The following is a 22,047-nucleotide window of genomic DNA, read 5'->3' on the forward strand; positions in this document are numbered from 1 at the left end:
GCACAACACAAGACTAGATATTTTTGCTGCTGAAGTGTTGCTGTTGTATCTCAACATTTCTTTTGATACTGAAAAGTTTGGCTTTGGAATGAGGGAGGGTGCTGGCAATCTCTTTTGGTGTTTTCTTCCTGATTTTCTTTTGTGCTTTATCCAGTGGCTTAATTTACATGAACAGTGGATGAGAGGAGAAGGGTCGTGTGGCTTCAGTGTTGGGATCTGTGGTGGGCAGAGTCTTGACCGGCAGCCAGGAAGGAGTAGGCCTGTGTGCTTCTCACTCGTAACTGTGTGTCATTCTGAAGTTTCTGCTCTTCAGATCTGTTCAGCTACTGCCCTTCATGCTGCTTCGCTTGCACAGCGCAGTCATTATTCTCAGATCCTCCCATGTACTTGAGTACCTCCTTCTGTCCTTAACTTTTTTTCAGATTCTCTCAGAAGACTAGACCTTTTCTGGTTGCTTTGGCAACAAGCTTCACAAAGGAAAACCCATTTTAGGTTTGTGTTTATAAAGTCCGAGTATTCCTGAAAGGGTATTTGGTGCATGCTAGCTCTTTCTTGTTGCCTTACACCTGTCATTTTGCCACAAAATAGGTTAGTGACAGAATCCACTAATCCACTATCTTTTGAACAGTTTGATTGGCTCACCTTTATGTCTTATATCACTGAGCAGCAGCAGTTTTTTTTTGTTTTGGAATGTTTAAAAATTTCCTTCAGTTCTTTTTCAAATGTATAAAAATACCATTATAAAAATACCAAATGTATAAAAATACCATTTCTATAATAGGTTTAATTTTGTAATAATTTATATTGCATATCTATCTATCTATCTATCTATCTATCTATCTATCTATCTATCTATGTGAGATAAGATTATAGATCTTATAATCTTGACTTATAGATCTATAAGCCTTGACTGGCTTGGACTTGCTGTATACACTAGGCTGGCCTTGAACTCAGAGATGTATTTGCTCTGCCTCCCAAGTGCTGGGAGTAAAGATGTGAGTCAGCACACTTGGCTAAAATATTATTTTTTAATAGTTTGAAGAGAAGAACATTTATTGTTGTAGACACTTTCTAGTACTGGATTAAACTCCAGATAAGGTCTAGCGTAAGGACTGAGCTCATACACACAAAGGAAATACCCCAGTCTCATTGCATTTACTCCTTTTGTTAGTATGTGGATTTTTGAGATAGGCTTGCATGTAGCACTGGCCTCACACTTGCTATGTAGGCACCAGTAATTTAGAATGTCTGATTCTTCTGCTTCCACCTCCTAATGCTGATGCTGGGAGTACAGGCTTGGCCTACCACAGCCAGTTTTCATTGCCTAGAGTACTAACTAGATAATGATTCAGTGTTTTTGCTGGTATCAGAGTCTGTCACTGAGAATTTAAAATAAAAAAATAGAAATACAGTACAGTTGCATTCTTACATTTGATGGAAAGGGAACTTTGAGATATGTAAATTAAAATTTAAATCACTTAAAAATCCTGAATAAACATATTTCAGGCCAGTCAGGTGTGTAATGGTTCACTATTGTGTCTGTGTAGAAGTCTCAGGTCTGTGAGGAAGGGTTTTGGTGAGGAGAGAGTGTTGTGATTTGGTCTTTTGAAGACTGCCACTAACTGTAGATTGAAGTCACCACTGGCCCTTTACAGCAGAAATAATTGGGTAGACAGAATCCTGTTTGGATGTTTTACATTCTCTCTCTCTCTCTCTCTCTCTCTCTCTCTCTCTCACACACACACACACACATTCTCTCACACACACACATTCTCTCTCTCTCTCTCTCTTTCTCTCTCTCTCTCTCTCTCTCTCTTCACACACCATATCTGTCTTCTTTCCTATTGATTACTCTACCTCAACCTTTGGTTTGGTGTGAAGTTGAAGTTGTGAAAGAAGCAAGATGGCATTTCGGAGATGTTATTTTCTTTTTGTGAGTTCGTGTCAGATTTTTAATTGGGAAATGTGTCTACCACTTACTGTTAGGTGATCTGCTCTCCAATTAAGCATTGACTCTCCCTTTTTTGTATGTTGGCCTGCAAATAGCCAGTTTAATTGGAGAGACAAACTCTTGTTGTGACTTACAGAGACCTTATTGAAACCTTGGAGCAGAGCTTTTGTCGACTGGCTGGTTGCAGATGTCAAGGAGGTTTGAAGGCAGTTGGAAATTCACATTTTCATCAACTTTTATATCTTCAGTTGGTTAGAAACTTGAGTTTTAGTAAATCTAAGAGTACTTGCCTGGCATTCCCCAGGCCGTCTATTGTACAACAAACAAACACACAAACAAACAAAGTTGGAGCTGGAGGCCAAACCCAGGACCCTGTGCTTGCTAAGCAAGTTCCTACCCCTGAGCTAAATTCCCAGCCCCTATTTTGCATCTCATTAAACCTGAAACTCTTCCATTAGGACTCTGAGACATGCCTTGAAATGCCATATAGTTCTTTATCTTAAAGATATAGCTCTTTTGCCACCTGCAGTAGTGTTGGTCTGTTGGTTAATGTGGTCACAGTAGGTTTTCTTTGGGTAGCTCAGCTTTAGAGTCTTTTATAATTAGTCAGATTTTTGGAGGCTGTTTAGAGTGGTGAATTTTACCTTGTGTTGGAGACATTTCAGAGTCTGATCTGCTTACACTTTGTTAACTGCTTTACTGCTATGAAATGATTCAGGACCTTGATTCTTATAGCAAGTAGTAGCCAGTCTCTCATGTGCTTGGAATTCAGCCTTGAAGACAATGAGAACTCACAATTTGATGCAAAGTAATAAAACGGTGCTTCTGTGTTACTTTTGGTAGTGTTGATAAAAACAATTATGCATTTCAAGATTTTTATGAGCATTTTTTCTGAATTTTATTTGTTACTAGAAGCCCTTTCAAAAAGTAAATTCATAAATTATTTATGAATTCTAGACATATTGTTTGTTATTTATTTAAAACAGTGCTGTACACACACACACACACACACCCCTCATCTTAAAAGGAATAAGAGATAGTTTATTCTGGAGTCATTTTGAGGACCCATGGCCTAGAAACACAGATTTAGGCTATGCCAAATTCCATGTTCCAAAGTGGGTGCAGTTTTATACTTACGGTCATAAAGCAAGAGACGTTTAAAATACATTGGTGGGTACATCGGAGAGACAGGTACAGCAAGATGGGGGAGGTTCTCCTGTAGGCCTAAGATGCTATCTGATGGTGGTCTTAGCTTTCTGTGTTGGTGGAAGCTATTGGTCTGCTAAGTCAATAGATTTCCAAAGGCTTTTATCTGTTAGTTACAGGATGTTAGTTCTTATACAGAGATGAGCAAGGAGTGGCTGTTTTAGGGGCTACAGCTAACCTAAAACAAGGTATTTAGCCTCTGCAGTTTTAATCAGTCAGTTAGTCTTTGTAGACACAGCTTCTTTCCAGGAATTGTTATTCATATTATCTCACATCCAAAAGCACCCTTGAGACTTTACTAGGGATTCACTGTCTCAGGCCCTGCCTGACCCATCTGACATGTGTCTGCATTTTTATAAGTATACAGATGACTTAAAAGCGTGATAAAGTTTGAGTAGCTCTTAAACGTGCTTTATTGGGGAAATGAGATATAAGAAACAAATTTAAATTATTGCTTTTTTTAAAAAAAGTTGAGATAATAATAGGGCTATGATTTTTTTTCTTCTCTCTGTCTCGATCTCTCTTTTTTTAAAGAATTACTCAGGGTGGAGAGATGGCTTAGCAGTTACTGCTCTTGTAGAGGACCCAATACCTGTATTGGGCAGCTGCCTATAACTTTAGCTTCACAGGTATCAGATGCCTTTGGCATAATATACACTGCTCTCATATATGCGTGCAAGTACATACATACATACATACACACACACACACACATACAAAATTAAACAAAATACCTTCTTAAAGTTTAAAAAATCATTGCTGTTAAGATGATCATTTGTATAATGAAATACTCACCAATACAAGTCTTGGCTGGGATTTTGCTGATGTAGTTGGGGAAGAGGATTGGAGCCAGTCAGGGATAGATGAAGCCAGATGAAATGTGGCACTAGCTATTGAAGGTGAAATTTTTTGACAAGTCTTTTAATTTTAAATTTTGCCATCAGAATTTTTTGACCAATTTAAAAATATGGTAAAAACATTTTCCATAAAAATGTATCGGGGCTGGAGGCAGAGCACTTTCTTAGCAGATAAATAAATCACAGAAATATTCCATGATATTCTTTAGATCAGTGGTTCTCAACCTGTGGGCCATGACTTGGGTCAAAAGACCCTTTCACAGGAGTCATATGTCAGATATCCTTCATATCAAATATTGACATTTTTATTCATTACAGTAACAAAATTACAGTTTTGAAGTGTCAGAAATAATTTTATGGTTGTGGGTCACCACAGCATGAGAACTGTATTAAAGGGTTGTAGCATTAGGAAGGGTGGGAACCATTGCTTTAGATCTTGGCATTTCTCCATGACACCTGTATTCTAAAGCCTCATGCATCTTTGCACTTAAGAAGCCTGCCCCTGATTTCCACTATGTATTTTTCTACACAATACCTGTCAGAAGTATAAAACATCACTTGTGAGGAACTCACCAGGAAGTGAGGCTCTCTATGGACAATACGTTCTAAGCACGCTGGACTTTCTAAGGAAGTGAGAAAGAGATTTTTAGGTTGACTTTGTCAGCCGTAAACTGAGTTTTATGCCTGAGTCGGTGACTTTACTTAATTTTAGATAATGGCCTTTTTGTTGCCTAAGCAATTTATAGCTCTTGGTCTCCAGTGCTGTTCTGTATTACTGAGTTAATTGCACTATTGAAGCATTATACACACATATGTTGGGTGTAGTAATTGGCTCTAAGTGCTGTCTACAGCCAGACACTAGTGAGTTTTCAAATAACTTTAAAGCAGACATTGTTACTGCCACTCGAGGCTACATAAGTCTCTCTGTACTGTTAAGGTATGCTCATATGCATGAGAAAACTTTTTCAGAGGGACTTGTCATTGTGTATTGCTATCAGTTGGGATGGGATTATCCTGTATTTCATAGGCTCTAATGAGACATAATTAAGAAACAAGGCATCACAATGTATAATTGAATAGAATAAAATCCGATTTGAAAGTGAGGTGTTGATTTGCTTCTGCTTTGAGTCAAATATATCTTGTGTGATTATGTAGTGATACACATCTCTAGTATTTCTTTAATGTGTGATCCTTTATTCAATCTCAGATTCATGACGAGGGCCTATCATTTTGATAGCACCCTGGAAGCAGTCACAGATGATTCCCCATCTATGAAGTGTAGCAGTGTGTCCTGCTTTGCATAGTCAGCTTGGGACTCTGATCTGTGTAGTGAGTTTGTACTCTTCAGTCTCTCTTCAATCTCCTGATGGCTTTGGGTTTTTCTCTACTCAGGCCTAGAGCTGTTGTCTTTAGTTTCCCTGCTGGATGTAGATGTATTTTGCTGTCAGCTATGTGTGAGGTGGGCTGGGTTCCTTTTTTGGAATGATGTGGCTCTAGTACCCAGAAAGAGCTGGGTAGAACTGATAATTTAACAGCAGTGTGGGAAGGAAGCATGATTGATGTTGGAAGAGTCAAGTCAGCTCTGGACATTTTCCCCCTTGTGTCGGAATCACTAACAAAAAAGAGACATTTTCTTCTGAAAAGACACAGTTATGAAGCACTCAGTTTCCCCTTTCTGGAGGCAGGCTTGGAATCTAGTCCACCTCAAGTTCAGTTCTTGTTTTGTACTCTCGTGTTGGAGAGAAGGTAGCTGTGGGGGGATTGAGGCTCTTGATGGTAAGAAGTTCAGCCACTTTGCAGCATCTGGTTAGTCCCCCAGGCCCACTTGGAGCGCTTCTCAGGAAGCAGGTAACCTAGGACACTTGATTCCTGTTGTAGATGGTGCTCTGTTGTTTGCTGATTAGTGATCTTGGATATGTGAAGGTGTACTTGTAATTACTTTTTCTTAGTTGCTGTACTGGCTGGTTTTGTGTGTCAACTTGACACAGGCTGGAGTTATCACAGAGAAAGGAGCTTCAGTTGGGGAAGTGCCTCCATGAGATCCAGCTGTGAGGCATTTTCTCAATTAGTGATCAAGGGGGTAGGGCCCCTTGTGGGTGGTGCCATCCCTGGGCTGGAAGTCTTGGGTTCTGTAAGAGAGCAGGCTGAGCAAGCCAGGGGAAGCAAGCCAGTAAGGAACATCTCTCCATAGCCTCTGCATCAGCTCCTGCTTCCTGAACTGCCTGAGTTCCAGTCCTGATTTCCTTTGGTGATGAACAGCAATGTGGAAGTGTAGCTGAATAAACCCTTTCCTCCCCAACTTGCTTTTTGGTCATGATGTTTGTGCAGGAATAGAAACCCTGACTAAGACAGTTGCATAAGGGGATTTTCATTATTTGTTTTCTTAGGTTGTATTACTTCCAGAAGAGAGGTCAGTGGGGCCTTAGTGGACAGGTAAGCCCATTATCAGCTTTCATAATAGGGCTCAGTTTTGTTCATTCTAAATGGTCAGCAAGATTTAGGTGTGCAACTTTATCTCTTGTAACAAGTGTGTTAGCCATCTATGCAGATTTGTCAAGAATGTGTGTTGTTTAAGCTGATCGATCACATTGCCTTAAGAGTTGAACCAACCAACATGTGCCTGGTGGTGCACATCCTCGGTTTGTGGATTTTGGCAGCTAGAACAGGAGATTGCAAATTCTCTGGGTAAGGAAACCCAATCCAACCCACCCCAACCCAGCCCAACTCAACTCTCCCCTCCAAACCACACATAAACAGCAAACAGAGAGAGGGCGAATGAGAATTTAACTAACTGTAACAACATTGCCTGTGCTTTCTGAGGCAGTGTAGCTTTCTGCTCCAGCAGCTATTACAAACCGCCTATGATCAGATGGCTAAACAATAGAAATGTGTTTTCTCACTGTTTTGGATGCTGTAAGTCCAAGGTCAAAGCACCATCAGCATGGGCTGTTGGTGAAACCTCTCTTCTTGGCATATAAATGGCCACCTTCTTGTTCTGTCCCTCTGAGAGCCTTTGTTCTGGTTGTGTGCACAGGATTTCTTCCTGACTCTTGGTTGTCTCATGAGAACAGCATTCCTAGCGGTGGGGCTTCCCTGACTTGCTGAACTTCATCACCTCCTCTGTTTTCTGTCTCTAAACACAGTCGAGTAGAGTACTGAGATGTTATCAGAAAAAGAAAAAGAAAAAGCCTTTTTGTGGGGCACATATATCAGATTATAACTAAGCTAGGTCCCTTTCTCACCTTGTTAACATGCTCTAAGCTTCCAGAGAGGGAGTCTGTCATCTGCAGACAGGTAACCTGGAAGCTCAGGCAGGAGTGCTTGCCGTTGCATTCAGCCCTGCCTGTCACGCTGACTTGTAATGCTAGACTGTTGCATTAACACTTAATACCAACATGTGTGCTCTGTGCTCTGCAGAGAACTGCTAGCCAGGGGCTTGAGCTGTGAAAAGATTTGCTAAGAGGAGGAAACTACTAGAATATGGCCTGACTTACCTTCTATATGTTCTCTGAATTTTATCCCTAGATTAGAATGGAAAAAAATAAATCATTGGAAAGCTGTGTACTCGGATTATATCCATTGCCTTTCAGAATATGGGAGTCTGAATTTAGTTTTTGTTTTGTTTTATGTTCCTGAAGAGATATGAATGTAAAATTTGTTACCTTACTTTAAGAAGATTGTCGAGGATGTGTTTCATTATATTGTAAAATGTCTTCCAGGTTGTTTTAAATGAAAAATTGGCTTGCCTAAATGAGTCTTTAGAAAGTGAGAAGTAGGACTTTTTGCCTTGGCTGCTTGGAAGGTCAAATTTAGATTAGGAGCCACTTATTTACTATGAACTAACTCTGTGTGGCCATGTGACCTACTTATATTTTACATTTATATAATGATGAGCTATATATTTTACTATAGTCTTAGGGAAAACGCCTCTCATTCTTTTTTTTTTTTTTTTAAGAGATGAGATATAATTAAAGTGAAAAAATTATAAATGTGGTTACTGGCTGATAAGTTATCACCACCCCTAAGTAGTGGCTCCGGTGACCACCCAGAGAAAAGTTGACAGAGATGTATCTGGTCTGATTCCTGATCTCATCTCCTGTCACTTCCACACCAGCAGTTGGTAGCTACCACGATCGGTTCCTCCTCATGGCAGTTAGATTTTGTTCTTCTTCATGGCCTGGCATCTTCCCTCCCTAGAACAGCTTCCCCACAGAGGATGTCTTCACAATGGATCTATCCATGCAGTACCTTTTTGTGCCCTTGCTGGCGTGAGTGTAGGGGGCTTTTTTATCTCTGCTGTACACAGCTTCTGCCTGATGCACTTGCTTACCTACCTACTTTATGACCTGCATCTCTAAGCTGCCATCTTAGCTACTTGAGGGAGGGCTGGTTAGTTACTGCTGTATGTCTAGCCATTTAGTTAGCCTGGTAGGTGACTTGCTTAGTAAACCCTGTTGAATGAATCATTGAGTTGACAGGGCCACCATAACTGTAACTGTTGCTTTCCTTCACAGGGATTTATAAGCATGTATGACTTCCAATGAGGCCATTCCACTGCAGTTGTCTCAGTCAGGGAGTTGTCCTGCATGACCTTTTACATTCTGCATCTTGCTGTTGCTCATTATGTAGCTTTTGCTAGTCATTTAATGTGCCAGGCACTGTGAGAATGAGGAGAAAAGGTGTGATCCGAGTTCCTAACAGATTCCTAGGGACTGGGATGGGTAGGCTTGAGGGGCTTTGGCCTGACAGATTGGGAGTCATAGACGATTGATTTTGCTTCTGTAGTGTGAGTGAGCACTCCATCTTTCTCCCCACACTTCTTCAGTCCTTCAGACATCCCGGAGAGGCAGGAGTTCTATTCTTGCATGTTTTACTAGAAAAAACACATGAGGAGAGATTGAGGAACTCACCAGGGTTGCAGAATTCTGTTTGTTACTGTTTGTTAGAAATTTCTTTTTACAAGCTAGAGCCTCACTGTGTAGCCCAGGCTGATCCCAAAGTTGTGATACTCTTGTTTTACCCTCTAAGTGTCTGGGATTATAGGGTGATGCAGCCTCACCCCACTGCAAACCCCGATTTGAGCCTGCAGTTTTACTTTTGAGAACAATTATTTGATTTGGCTTGTCTTGTTTTTGAGACAGTCTCATATAGCCCAGGTTGACCACAGATTCATTTTGTAGCAAAGGCTGGCTTCAACTCCTGATCCTTCTGCTCCTTCTACCTCCTTAAGTGGTGAGATTATCATACTCAGCCCAGTTTATAAACTTGTATATTCCCCATTTTCTTTTTTGGACAGAGTCTCTCTATCCCTTGAACTATCACACAAAGAGCCATATGCTTTTGCCTTTAATCCCTCTGTTGGGATTAAAGTTTTGTGACACTGTACCTGACTAATATGTTCAGATTTTGCACAGGTAAATGGAATGGGGAAAGAAAAGTGGCTTTTTAAAAATGCAGTGTTGTGGACTGAACCCAGGACCCTTGCACATGCTAGGCAAGTGCTGTCCACTGAGCTCCTTCTGCAAACCTCAAATGCCTCAGTGTGATGTGTTTGCTGAGAGGCCTCAGAAGGATTTGCTGTATTCCTGGCAGCAGTCTGGTTCGGCTGTTTTCTTTTTCTCTGTCTCTGTCTGTGGAAGTCCTTGCTCTGGTGAGTGATGGGTTGTCCTGGTGAGTAACCTGATTTTCATAGGTGCACTTTCCCTTCTGTGTGTGATCCCTTCTTTTCCTTTGATCTTTTAAAACATGACATTGACTTTCATGTGCTTGCTTCTGTCTGGACTCCATTAAATCCAAAGAGAGCAAAATTTCTCCAAGAAGGAATTGCTGATGGTGGGTGTGTGTTTTCCTTTCACATTTGACTGGCCAACTGAAAGACTGAAACTGGTCTTATAAAAGGAAAAAAAAAAAAGAAAGAAGTGAAAGAAACTGACAGATTCCATTTTCAGTCTTCAGATCTTTATCCCATGTTTTAATTTTTGTCTGGGATTCACTGGGAGCTGGTAGCTTGTGGAATCTACTGGAACGATCTCCCATCCTTGTTCCAGCTAGAAGTGTTTGGTGGACCCGTTAGCCTGTTAGGTAAACACATTCCTTCCTGGGGATTAATTAGTCATGGTTAGAGATATAATTCATCATGTAAAATATCAGAGGTGTCGTAGTGAAAAATTGTTAGTGATCCAGAAATGTCTCTGCATCCAGTTTCACTGTAGTGTAGTTTAGCGTTTTCTGTTTCAGTGTTCACTCAGCAGCTCTTTGTAAATCCGTGATCATAGTTGACGTGAAGTAGGGCAGAGCAAACACTAAAGAGTAGCTGTGTAATTTGGATGCATCTTGGGAGTGCCAGCTTTATATCATTTTCCTCGCTTCTGTCTTTTTGTTGTTCTTTTTAACTGTTTTGTCAAGTCCAACAGTGTTTCTTAAAAAGAAAAAAAACCCAACAAAAATAAAAGAGAAAAAACTGTGGTGGGGTCTTTGTGCGTCTTTTCATCTTTAGCTAACCCCTAGGCTAGCTGTCATGCAGTTAGGATGAAGTTCTGAGCTCAGCAAGTGAGGCGGGGAATACAGCACTTCACATGTATGGTAGAGAGAGGCTAGGCTGCATGCATGTGTGATATGTGCACATTATTCCCTTCTCTGAGCTCTTGGTGTATATCAGAAAAAGGGTCAAGATTCTCTTCCACTCATTGTACTGTCTTAGGGATTATCACAGACATGCTCACTAAGTGGCCGTTGCATTGCTTCTGTTTGTGCTCTGGGCCTAATGTTTACTTCCCCATGTGCTGGACATAGGGCAATGGGGCATCTATACATTTCTGGGCTTAGTATTAACATTTCACAAGTAGAGGTAGGAGGATGGTAGCGGTCAGCCTGGGCTGTACAGTGATTGGTAGGCCAGCTTGAGCTCCATAGCAAGCCACTGTCTTTTTTTTTTTTTTTCCGAGACAGGGTCTCTCTGTGTAGTCCTGGCTGTCCTGGAACTCACTCTGTAGACCAGGCTGGCCTCGAACTCAGAAATTTGCCTGCCTCTGCCTCCCAAGTGCTGGGATTAAAGGCATGTGTCATCACCACCCAACCACTGTCTTAAAAAAAAAGGAAACCACAAACAACTTCCTCAAAACACACACACACACACACACACACACAAAGATAAAAACATCTCCAAATTGAAACCATTCTTGTCGCAATGATAGTTAATAATTCTGGCCAACATTTGTTGACTAATAATGGTATATGAGGCCTTGTTTGGTTGTGCTTAACACCACCATCCTGTAAGGAATATCTTCTTTCCATTTTATAGATGAACAAAATAAGATTCAGTTACTGAGGACCTCTGGGTAGTATACATGGTGGAATAAGGAGCCCAGCCTAGGCAGTTAGAATTCAGAGTCAGGTTTTCATTACTCTGCAGTTGTTCAAACCTGTAGACAGACTTGGGTTTTGGAGTCTTCTAGGATCTCTTATTCTCATTGCATGGGGTAGGGAAATTATTTAGCCTCTTCAAAGCCCAACTGCTTCTAATGAGAAAAGGGGACTAGAAGTAACAGACTCCCAAGTCCAACAGGAGTGCACATTTGATAAAATGCCAAATAAAGTTGGGTTCTGGCATCTACAAGCCTCTCTAAATTTTGGAGGTCTTTATTATTTTCATTATCTTTACTGCCTTTCATTTGACTAAAAAAGATACCGTAACAATTTGTGAGTTTTATAATGGTGTTTGACTACAGACAGAACTGCCATTCATCGCAGGTTCCACCAAAAGGAAGAGGATGATCTCTCAGTGTGAGTTAAACTTGGCACAGGATATTTCTTATATAAATATTTCCTCTGGAAATGAAAATAGGAGAAAAGATCCCCTGTGGACTCAATTTACTCCTAATCTTCATTTTAGTAACCCTTTCTCTTTTGTAAGTAACTCCTAATGATGTGGTAATGCATTGCGGTGACAGCTCATGCCAGAGAAGGTGTCCTCCCTGGGCCTGACATTTTCCTTAATGGTAATTCTGACTAGTTAAGGTAAATAGTGTGAGAGATGTTTGGCATGTTTCCTTCCACAAATGGCAGTGTGTGTGTGATGGGAGGGAGGATGTGGAAGGCACGTGAAAATGGCAGGTTCGTGCTGTGTAGCTCTGCAGAAGCTGTGGAGTTAAACATCCAGAGACTCTTACCTACGGGACAGTTGATAAATTGAAGGCATTTCTTGATTGTTCTTTAGCAGCATACTGGAAGGCTTCAGATTTAAAGAGCAAAGTTATATATCATAAAAAATAAACAGCAGAGAGACATGCTAAGGTACTGTGAGACAAATATCAAAGGTGATTTTGTTGGCTCTCCTTCTGAGATCAAGTTGATTTACTTGGGTAGTTAAATACTTGCGTGTTTTCTACCCAAAAACATTGGAATCACCAGGCTCAGGATCACCAGTTTACAGATGAGGAAATAGGGTCTGACCTGGGACTGCCCTTTTTAGCTCCCAGGACTGTTTCATTTCATGCAACACTTGATCTCTTGGCATCCCTAACACATTTACAGAATTCATTTTAGAAAGTACATTGAAGCCCCAGACAGGCTTCCTGAATTCCCCTCTAAATTGAAAAAGAAGTTTTCTATATTGTGTGGCTCATGAATTAAGACCCCCACTCTGAGTGGCAGTTTCGTGAAGACTGTTGTACAGTATTTTGCTCGAAAGTATCTGGAGGTGGGTATGTGATTGATTTGCTGACAGACCATCTCTGAAAGCAGTTCTAATGATGGACTTATAATTGATTGCATCCATCATTGGGAGCCTAAAATACCCCCCTCCCTAAATTAAAAAAGATAAATGAAATAAACTAGGCTGAATGTATAAGCTGACAAATCCAAGGGAATTTAATGAAACTCTAAATTACCACAGTGAGCAGATAAGAGGGAAAGGTTTCTTTATTATAATACTAAATTAAAAAAAATTATCCAAGAAAGATAATGGAGGAAACAAAGATCTGTGGCCCATGTATCAAACTGAGTTATTGAAAGATTTTTAATAAGTGTACCTATCTCATTGTCTGGTTATTGTTGATTCCTATCAATCTTGCTGGTGCTATTTGAAGAATCGTGAATGCAGGCAGTGTCGTGTAGTGCTCTTCAGTTATTGCTGTTGTAACAGATTTTAGAATTAACACAACCTTACTCCTAGGCTGCTGGGAGCTCTGTGCCATTTCAGACCATTCACAAGAGTTCTTTAGAAAGTGGTTTCTTGGTGTGAGAAATTTTATCCCTTCACCGCATACGAAAGAAGGCTATCCAGAAGCGACTTAAACAATAGTGTTTCTCATCTCCCCTAACACGAAGTCTGGAAGATAGGGTGGCTTCAGGGATGGCTCCTTCTTGTTGCCCATGGACACAGCTGCAGAAGCATTTACCGTGCCTTTTGTTTCCACAGATAACAGAAGTATCTGAGAGTCTCGGCCCTTTGTATCAGTGTTCTGGGCCTGGGAAGGGACCTTTCTCTAGACGTTCTATAGGTCTTGTTGGCCAGAATTGTAAGAAGAGCAGAGCTGGTAGGAATTATTATGATTCATATAAATCAAGAGCTGTCCAGCTTTCCTCTGAATCCATGCCCACTAGCTATCTGGTTAAAATCATTTCAGGGGTCAAGAGACTAGGTAAAGGATGGAGTCTGGATAGGCAGCCTGTGCATGGACTTATATGGTGTTAGAATCAACTTTGAAGGTTATTTTCTGTTAGGTCACTTCATTTCATAGTTTGTAGAATGAATATGCTAGTGTGTTGACTATATACTGTTCTTCTTATTGTTGCTTTGAAGTTTGACACAGCTTGACAAATTCTGTCTTCAGGACTCTGTCTACCAGTGATGATGTTGAAGACCGAGAAAATGAGAAAGGTCGCCTTGAAGAAGCCTATGAGAAGTGTGACCGTGACCTGGATGAATTGATTGTTCAGCACTACACAGAATTGACAACAGCCATTCGCACATACCAGAGTATCACAGAACGCATCACTAACTCGAGGAATAAAATCAAGCAGGTGAGCCTCCTTTCTTCCTGTCTGACATGCTCACCTTCCCTTACAGGTGTAGTTTGGAGCTATACCACGCAGTAGGGCCTAATGGTCCTTGACCACTGCGATTCATGAAGACATTTTCTGGAGTTTTGAATAGCTATTGTTTCCTGGGTACCCTGCCTTTAGTGCCTTAATGACAAAGTGAGTTTCTGTTAGATGCTTTTATATTTCACCAAAGGGATGAACTATTAAAAAAAGAAAAAAAAAGCTGTGTACCATCAGGTCATATTTTATAGTTCTTGGCTGTGGTTTTGTTTTTGTTTTGGTGTGGTGTGTGTGTGTATGTGTGTGTATCTGTATGTGTGTGTCTGTGTATCTGTATCTCCTTGTCTGTGTACGGAAGTTAGAGGTCAGCATTGGGTATCTCTCATTATTACTTTCCACTTTATTTTTTTGAGACCAGATCCCATTGTATCTGAAGCTCTCTGAACTCAGGTGATGATGCTTTTGCAACAAGTGCTGGCCACTGAGCCATTTCCTGAGCTCCTATGCAGTGCATTTGTAGGAGTTCTCCTTTAATACTGTTTTGTACTGTTCTTTGATAAGTAATGGTAATCGCTACCTGTATTGAACACTGCCTTTTTTTTTTTTTTTTTGGCCAGGCATGACCCATGTATGCACACCTGCACAGATATGTGCACACATGCACATACCCCTCCCCCCCCAAATGCATAGTCAAGAACTACAGAACAGGTTGCATCTGTTATCAGGACAGATTTAGAATGTAAAATAAGGACTCCCTGACTCTAAAGCCTTTCTTGACACATTTTTTTCCTAGTAGTTTTTCAAGCAGTGCCTTTTACCTTTAAGAAACAAAGATAAGACATTGCAGAACCCCAACATGCTAGAAACTGATGGGCGAAATCTCTGCTTATGTATTATTGCAGTGAGGAGTGCAGGGAAACTGCCCCCCAGTCACCTTGGGGAGATTAGGCTCTGTGCAGACTGTGGTTTGGGACTTGCTGTCTGGACTGTGAGACATAGAGGACTCCCTAGCTTGTTGCTGCCCAGGAACAGCTGTGCTTATGCCATTGTTACATCCTTTCTGGTCTTCCAGACCTCTTACTATGATTCTGTAAGCAGTGCATGAATTATACTCAGATACTATGAATGTGAGATTCAGTCTCTTAGAGTCCAGTTCTGGAACCAGTAAGCCTTTGGCCTTTTCTGAAACAATCTCTGTGTTTTAAAAATAATTGACCAATTTTGAAAACAATGCTATAATTTGTTGCCTTTAGACATGGTAGGTCCTTCCTATGTATTTATCTGTGAAACTGGGTGAGACTGCAGCTGAGTTGCTTTTATTTAAAACAAACTCTAGTCCATTTTGACTAACAGAGACCAGGAAATGAATGTTAGCACTGCTGACTTTCTGGCTTTGCCTAGGCTAATCACAGTAGGGGTGGGGACATCTTAGTATTTGTGTTTCTGATTAGTTTGGTTGGCTGGAAGGACTTTGTCCAGGGAGGTTGTAGCAGTGGTTACTGCTCTGCTCCTACCATTCAGCATCCGTACAGTAGCATCAGTGTTGCCAGTAGAGTGCATCTGCTTGGTCTTGGTACTGCAAATGAGGGCTTGATCTTGAGGATCTTGTATTTGTTATAGAAGCCACACTCTATTTCTCTATGTACCATTTTTACTTCCAGTATAGGAGGGAAAGAAAAACAAAACAAAACAACAATAACAAGAAAGAGAAGCTTTTATTATACTAGTTTGTCAAGAAAGTAAATGACACCTGATTCTATTTGGATGAGAAGTGCAGAATGAAAACTTTGAAAAAAAAAAACAATTCAATATTTGATTAAGAAGCAAGGAAAAATGCTGAAAAACAAAAGTAAATTTGTTTATATTCCATATTTTGATAATTTTGTATCATAAAAGTAAGAGTTTTTTTTTTTTTTTTAAATGATTAAAGAAGCAGTAATGCTTCCCAAGCTATCTTCCCATGTTATTTTTGGTTTTTTGCTTGCACTTCAGGTTTTATGCCAAGTCCAGGTATATGCTTGTCATAGGTGAAACGGTGGGTGAGTCTTCTATCATCAGGCTGTGTTATTCTAGGGCCACATAGCAAGCTGATGATACTCAGATCTGCTGTGCAGTTTCCTTTCTGTTCTCTAGCAAAGTAAAATAAAGAAGACTAAGTCTGTAACTATCTCTTGAGTTCCAGCTCTGTTCCTGGCTTGGTTTTTGGTGCTGGTGATGCACCATGCCTCCTGCCCTCATGGAGCTTCCATGAGGATAGTGTGTAGAGATAAATACAGTATCTGCATGTCTGCTTTATGCAGCGATTGTTGTTGTAGGCTCTGGAGTACAGGAGCGAAAGATTTCTGTCAGAGAGTTTAAGTTTTAGTTTACATTCTAATCAGAATAAACAGAGCACATGGTAATAAAAAAAAAGTGAAATAGTGACTAGGGATTTTATTTTATCTTTTGAAGTAGGTCTTTTCTGTGTAGTCCTAACTGGCTTGGAACTCATTCTGAATGCCAAGCTGGCCTCAGACTCAGAGATCCACCTGCTTCTGCCTCCCAAGTGCTGTGATTAAAGGTGTGCACCACCACTGCCTGGTGGGATTTGATCTTTTAACTAAGGTGGTCATGGAAAGCCAGTATCTGAAAAGGATGAGGAGGAGAGTCTGTGAGGGCACTTTGAGGAAGGAGGGTAGCAGGTGCAATCATCCTGAGGGTCTGGTGAGAACATGACACAAGACGTGAAAGAGCTGGCATGTGACATGTGGCACAGGGGAGCTGGCGCCTTAGGGTCTGCTGGCCATAATATACTGATGGACACTTGGCCCATGTATATGTTTATTTTGCAGTATGTACTGTTTATTTTTTGTAGCCTTTAGAAGTGGTAAGTTTTTGAATGTTGGAACACTATAGTATGGCTAACATTTGAAGGCATACTGTACCTGATGTTGTAGGAATATGCTTTAATGTGGAGCAAGTAAGATGAAGATGTGTTTGTATCCATGCATCACCTCTCATTTTGACATTGCTTCTACATGCCCATTTAGGTTGTATTGTTAGAATTTATGTCCTGGTATAAGATGAGTTTGATTTTTTTTCCCAAGTGATTTGAACGTTTTACATTTGCTAAATCCATTTGGATTTTTTTTTCTAGATTAAAAAATATTTATTGTGAATGAAAAGCCATCAAATCAAGTAATGTGCAAAATAAAATTCTTGAGTGATTCTATTATTGTTGAATACACTATAAAATTCCCGAAAACAAGATGCATTAGAATCCCTAGATTCTGCTGGACTCATGGTTGCCTGTTACGATGGCCTTGACATTGATGGGAGTTACTTGATACAGATACAAGACTTGTACTATACATGCCATGCTTGGCAATGTTTCTCCACAGTATGAGGAGACAATGAAGTGAGTTCAGTGCAGAATTCTTCAAACATATTAGGTAGATGGTCTGATGCTTATTATAGAAAAAGGGTGGGCAAAGTAGAGCATACACTTGGCTCTTTGTATGCATACAAACACTTAACATTTTACCTGGTATTGGCTGTTTTCTTGGTATTAGATCCCATGCTAAAAACCTGCTTTTCTTGCCTATAACTAGAAATAACTATGAATAATTATTCAAGTGTTGTTGCTAGGGGCCTCATTATTCAGGAATGCAACATTCATTACATAACATTTACCTGAAATGACTTTTGACTTTTATGTAAGAGTATACTTTGAAAGGTAGAGGTAGGATGAAAAATAGCCTTAATTAATACAAAGAATGTCATAGGAGAAGAGCGTGGCTTTTGTAAGATGTTATTTACAGCCTAAATATTAGTGAAAATTCTTACCTATTTTTAAGAGAAAAGGAAGAAAGCCTCTTTCAGAAATGGACAGACTAAACAATGAGCAGCAATAAGAGCTGTAATTTAAATGCTGGACAGAGTCTTAGGTGCATTATTGTAGTTGTAGGAAACATGAGGCGTTCCTTCCTTAAAGTCCAAGGGTTTCTTGGTCTGTGTCTGCATCCAGTAGCTGAAGAAAAAAAGGTATTGCTCTTGGAATAAGTTGAGGGCGATTTTCAGAGAATTTAAAACCTTAGAATGGAAGTTAAAAGAACTAAAGGGAACCATAGGAAATAAAAGTGTGAGGGGTAATTTAAATATGATCTATAGTTCCAAAGGGCTTTTAGACAGAACAGAGTGTTGTTTCTCAAGTTCATTCTTTCTGTGAACTTTTTATAAACTCTAGAAAAAACTCCGTTGGGCCCTTCTCACAGGCAAGTGTGCTTGATTGAAAGCGCTTAGATGTAGACTTATTTCCACTGCCACAAAAGGGATAAAGCAGTAGTTTGTATTTGTAAACTTAACTGACCTCAATGTGTTGATTTTTAGTGACCATTTCTTACTTCCAGGGAACATCTTGGGCTCTTTCTGGCCCACAGGTGTCGCACACTGCTTGTACATGTATTGTGCTTTTATTATGGTGTTAGCACACAGAGGCATTTCCCTCTTTATATCTCAGCTTGAATTCAGCACTCTTCTGCCTTTGCTAAAGCAGAATTATTGAAGCTTATGGCCTTGCCATGTTATCCCTGGGCAGGTACATGTTAGCCTCTAAGGCAGGTTTTTTTTTAATTTCATTTTTTATTTTTTATTTTTTTTTAAAAGTGCTAGCTAGTTTTCTTTGTTGGTTGTTTGTCCCAAGGTTGAGTTACAAAAATTGTTACCTCTCTGCCACCTGTCTCATCTCACATTTCCCTTTTCAATAAGCCTCTTGAGCCCTGCTTATATTTTCTTCTTCTGGTCTCCAATTAGAGTGACTTATAGTTTTATTTATTGACCCTGAGGTTCTTGGTGCAGCTGAACTCACAATTTGAAGCAAATGTCAAGTTACCATAATTCCATGCATGATGGCATGATTTTAACAACTTGGCTTTCCATAGATTTATTTATGAATGAAGCTTGGCTTTCCATGGATTTATGAGTGCAACAAGGTAATACAACCTTTCAATATTAATTAAACATAACATAACAGAGTGAAAATGCTGTCATCACATTTTGAAATCAGAACATGAATTTGAGAAATAAATGTTTATGTGAATTTGGTACCTTTTTAACAGATAGAATCCCTGTTTTCCATCCACATTTAAAAAGACTTTAAATTTATTAACCGACAAATAAAAATTATATACATTTATGGATGCACCATGGTATTTGGAAATATTGACACATTATTGAATGTTGAAGCCAACTAATATGTACATCACCTCACATAGATACTATTTCTCTGTAGTAAAACAACTTATAGTATCTCTTAGCAATTTTCAAGTATAAAACACATTTCTATTAGTCAGCATGTTGTATAGTAGATCTCTTGAATTTACTCTTCTTATCTAATTAAGAATTTGTATCCTGTGGGTAAAGTCTCTTCAGGCTCATGCTCTGGGAACTGTCATTCTCTTCTGAGTTTAACTTAAACATTTTCACATGTGAGTTCGTGTGGTATTTGTATGCCTGGCTTCTATCCCTCAGCATGATGTCTTACAGTAGAACGTTGTTGCAAATGTCAGGATTTCCTTTTAGAGGATGACTCATACATATTTTTAAAGAATGAATGCTGCACATACATGCAGTATTATCTTTATCTGTTTGTTGATACGTTGATTCTCTCTGATTGTCTTTGTAACACTGTATGAACATGGCATTGCAGGTGTTTCTTTGACATACTGATTTCATTTCCTTTAGAGAGACAGGTGTTCCTTGATTTATGGTTGGATTATATTTAAGTACTCCCACTGTAATATGAAAATGCCACAAACTAAAAAGTACGTTTAGTATATCTTGTCTGTTGAACACCCTAGCTTGGCTGTAGAACTGTGGGAGGTCCTTTGTTTACCCTCCTGATTGTGTGGCTCTCTGGGAGCTATAGCTTGCAGCTGCTGCCCAGCATTGTTACAGAGTGTCAATAACACAATGCTAACCTGGGAAAAGATCACAATTTGAGGGAATGCGTCTGCTGAATGTGTCTCACTTTTATGTCATTGTGAAGTTGACATTGTGAGTTGGAAAATATCTGAATGCCCAGTGCTGGAATTCTTGGTTCATACAGTACTGTTATTTTATCTCATTTTATTTTAACCAGGAACCTCCATATTCTTTTTTTAAATTTCTTTCATCATCATCATTATTACTAGTTGTTGTTGTTGTTTGTTTGTTTGAGACAGGTTCTACTGTAAGACATCATGCTGAGGGATAGAAGCCAGGCATACAAATACCACACGAACTCACATGTGAAAATGTTTAAGTTAAACTCAGAAGAGAATGACAGTTCCCAGAGCATGAGCCTGAAGAGACTTTACCCACAGGATACAAATTCTTAATTAGATAAGAAGAGTAAATTCAAGAGATCTACTATACAACATGCTGACTAATAGAAATGTGTTTTATACTTAATTGATAGCTTTTCTGGGAAATAATTCACTTGGAGAAATGTGAGGAGATAATGTTCCTTTGTCTTAGAAGCTTTAGTTGGGGTCCAATTGAACTGTTGTGTAGGCCCTGCTGTTTTCTTTCAAAAGCTTTTAGATTTTCATTCACTGTCTTTGCTGTCTGTCTCTCTGCTGCTCTATCCCTCTCATTTTCTGTCTTTTATTTTCATCCCCTTTTCTTGTCTCTGTCCTGTTCCTGTGCCAATCCCTTTCTTCTTCCTTTAAGATAGACTCTCAAGGAAGGCCAGATTTTCATGGAATTCTTGGTTACCCTGACACAACCTCTTCTTATTCTGTTGTCTTCCTCACTTCACACATCCTTTCTAATTGTCTAGCTTAGGCTAGTGCTGGCAGGACTCCTGCCCATGTTGCTTGATGGAAGGTGGCCTTCAAGCTATCCCTGTGGAAGTCTGAATTCTTCATTTATGCTTTTCGTGTTCTGCTGCTGCCCTTCAGTGTAGCTAAACCCACTCTAGGCTGAGACCCTAAGCCTTCCTGGTCTGCTAACTTCCACCAAACACCATCTATCTGACTGGCTTCTAGGATTGTACGGTGGTCTTCTGTTCACTCTTCCTCTTCTGTTCTTTCTTTCTTGATGTCAGTGTCTATAGACTCTCTTTGCTTTTACCATGGTGGAATTTCAAGAAGCAATAGGGAAAGCTAGAACAGTCTTTGTCAGATTTTCTTTAACCCCTCCATGGAGCCATGCTACCTGCTTCTCAAAGAACATCACAAGTTCTTACTCATGACTACTTTCTTTACATGGAAGTTGTATAGAAAACTGATTTAAATGTTATAAAATTATAAAAATTGAATAGTTGTTTTCCCAAGAAACTCTCCAGTCCTTTTCACATTTTCCATGCTCATTAAATACTGAAATTTCATTTTACAGTTATCAGAAGCACAGTGTCAATAGTATATTCACTATCAAAATATTCTCATTGAAGAAGAATACAGGTTTTCAGAAGAGCAGATACACAGATTCTCTAGGTTGATAGGCATGCCTCCTACTGTTGACAGTTTGGATTATATAGGTGTACATGGTTGTCAGAATGCACCAGTGTTATACTGGAGTTGCAGTCACCTTAGGGGAAATAGAGACAAACTAAATAGAAGCATATGCTAGGATTGTCAACAATGTTTGAATGGGTTATGTGAATTTTGATGATAATGAATTTAAAAATGCCCTTCTCCCCCAACAAAAACCCAAATGTACGTGTTTTAATCCTAGTACTATCACAAGATCAAGGCCAGTGAATTTGAGCCAGCCTGAGCTACATGAGGCCTTATCATTTTTTTCCAAGACCTTATCGTTTTTTTTTAAATTCCTTTTCCATGTTTTAAACATAGAAAATTTTAAGGGTAGAAAATTATTTTATGATGTGAATGTGATTACTGCCTGTCCCCCAACCTCCTTTATCCCCAAACTTCCCTACCTTTACTTGATCATATTTTGCCTGTGTAGCAGTTCGAATGCACAGGTGTACAGAATGCTGGAGATTGTCTATTTAATATTAAATTTACT

At 39.6% G+C, this 22,047-nt stretch overlaps 1 protein-coding gene across 2 annotated transcripts in view; it reads left to right on the top strand.

Annotated features, from left to right (window-relative positions):
* The window catches only part of Exoc4 (exocyst complex component 4), a 750,249-nt gene that overhangs the window by 2,476 nt on the left and 725,726 nt on the right, over positions 1-22,047 (top strand). For both annotated transcript variants that reach the window (XM_031381454.1, XM_031381455.1), the window contains exon 2: positions 13,848-14,037. In XM_031381454.1, coding sequence (XP_031237314.1) covers positions 13,848-14,037 — 190 coding nt within the window. The remainder of the gene's footprint in view (positions 1-13,847; positions 14,038-22,047) is intronic.

The sequence above is a fragment of the Mastomys coucha genome, unplaced genomic scaffold (assembly GCF_008632895.1).
Source record: "Mastomys coucha isolate ucsf_1 unplaced genomic scaffold, UCSF_Mcou_1 pScaffold20, whole genome shotgun sequence".
Classification (NCBI taxonomy): domain Eukaryota; kingdom Metazoa; phylum Chordata; class Mammalia; order Rodentia; family Muridae; genus Mastomys; species Mastomys coucha.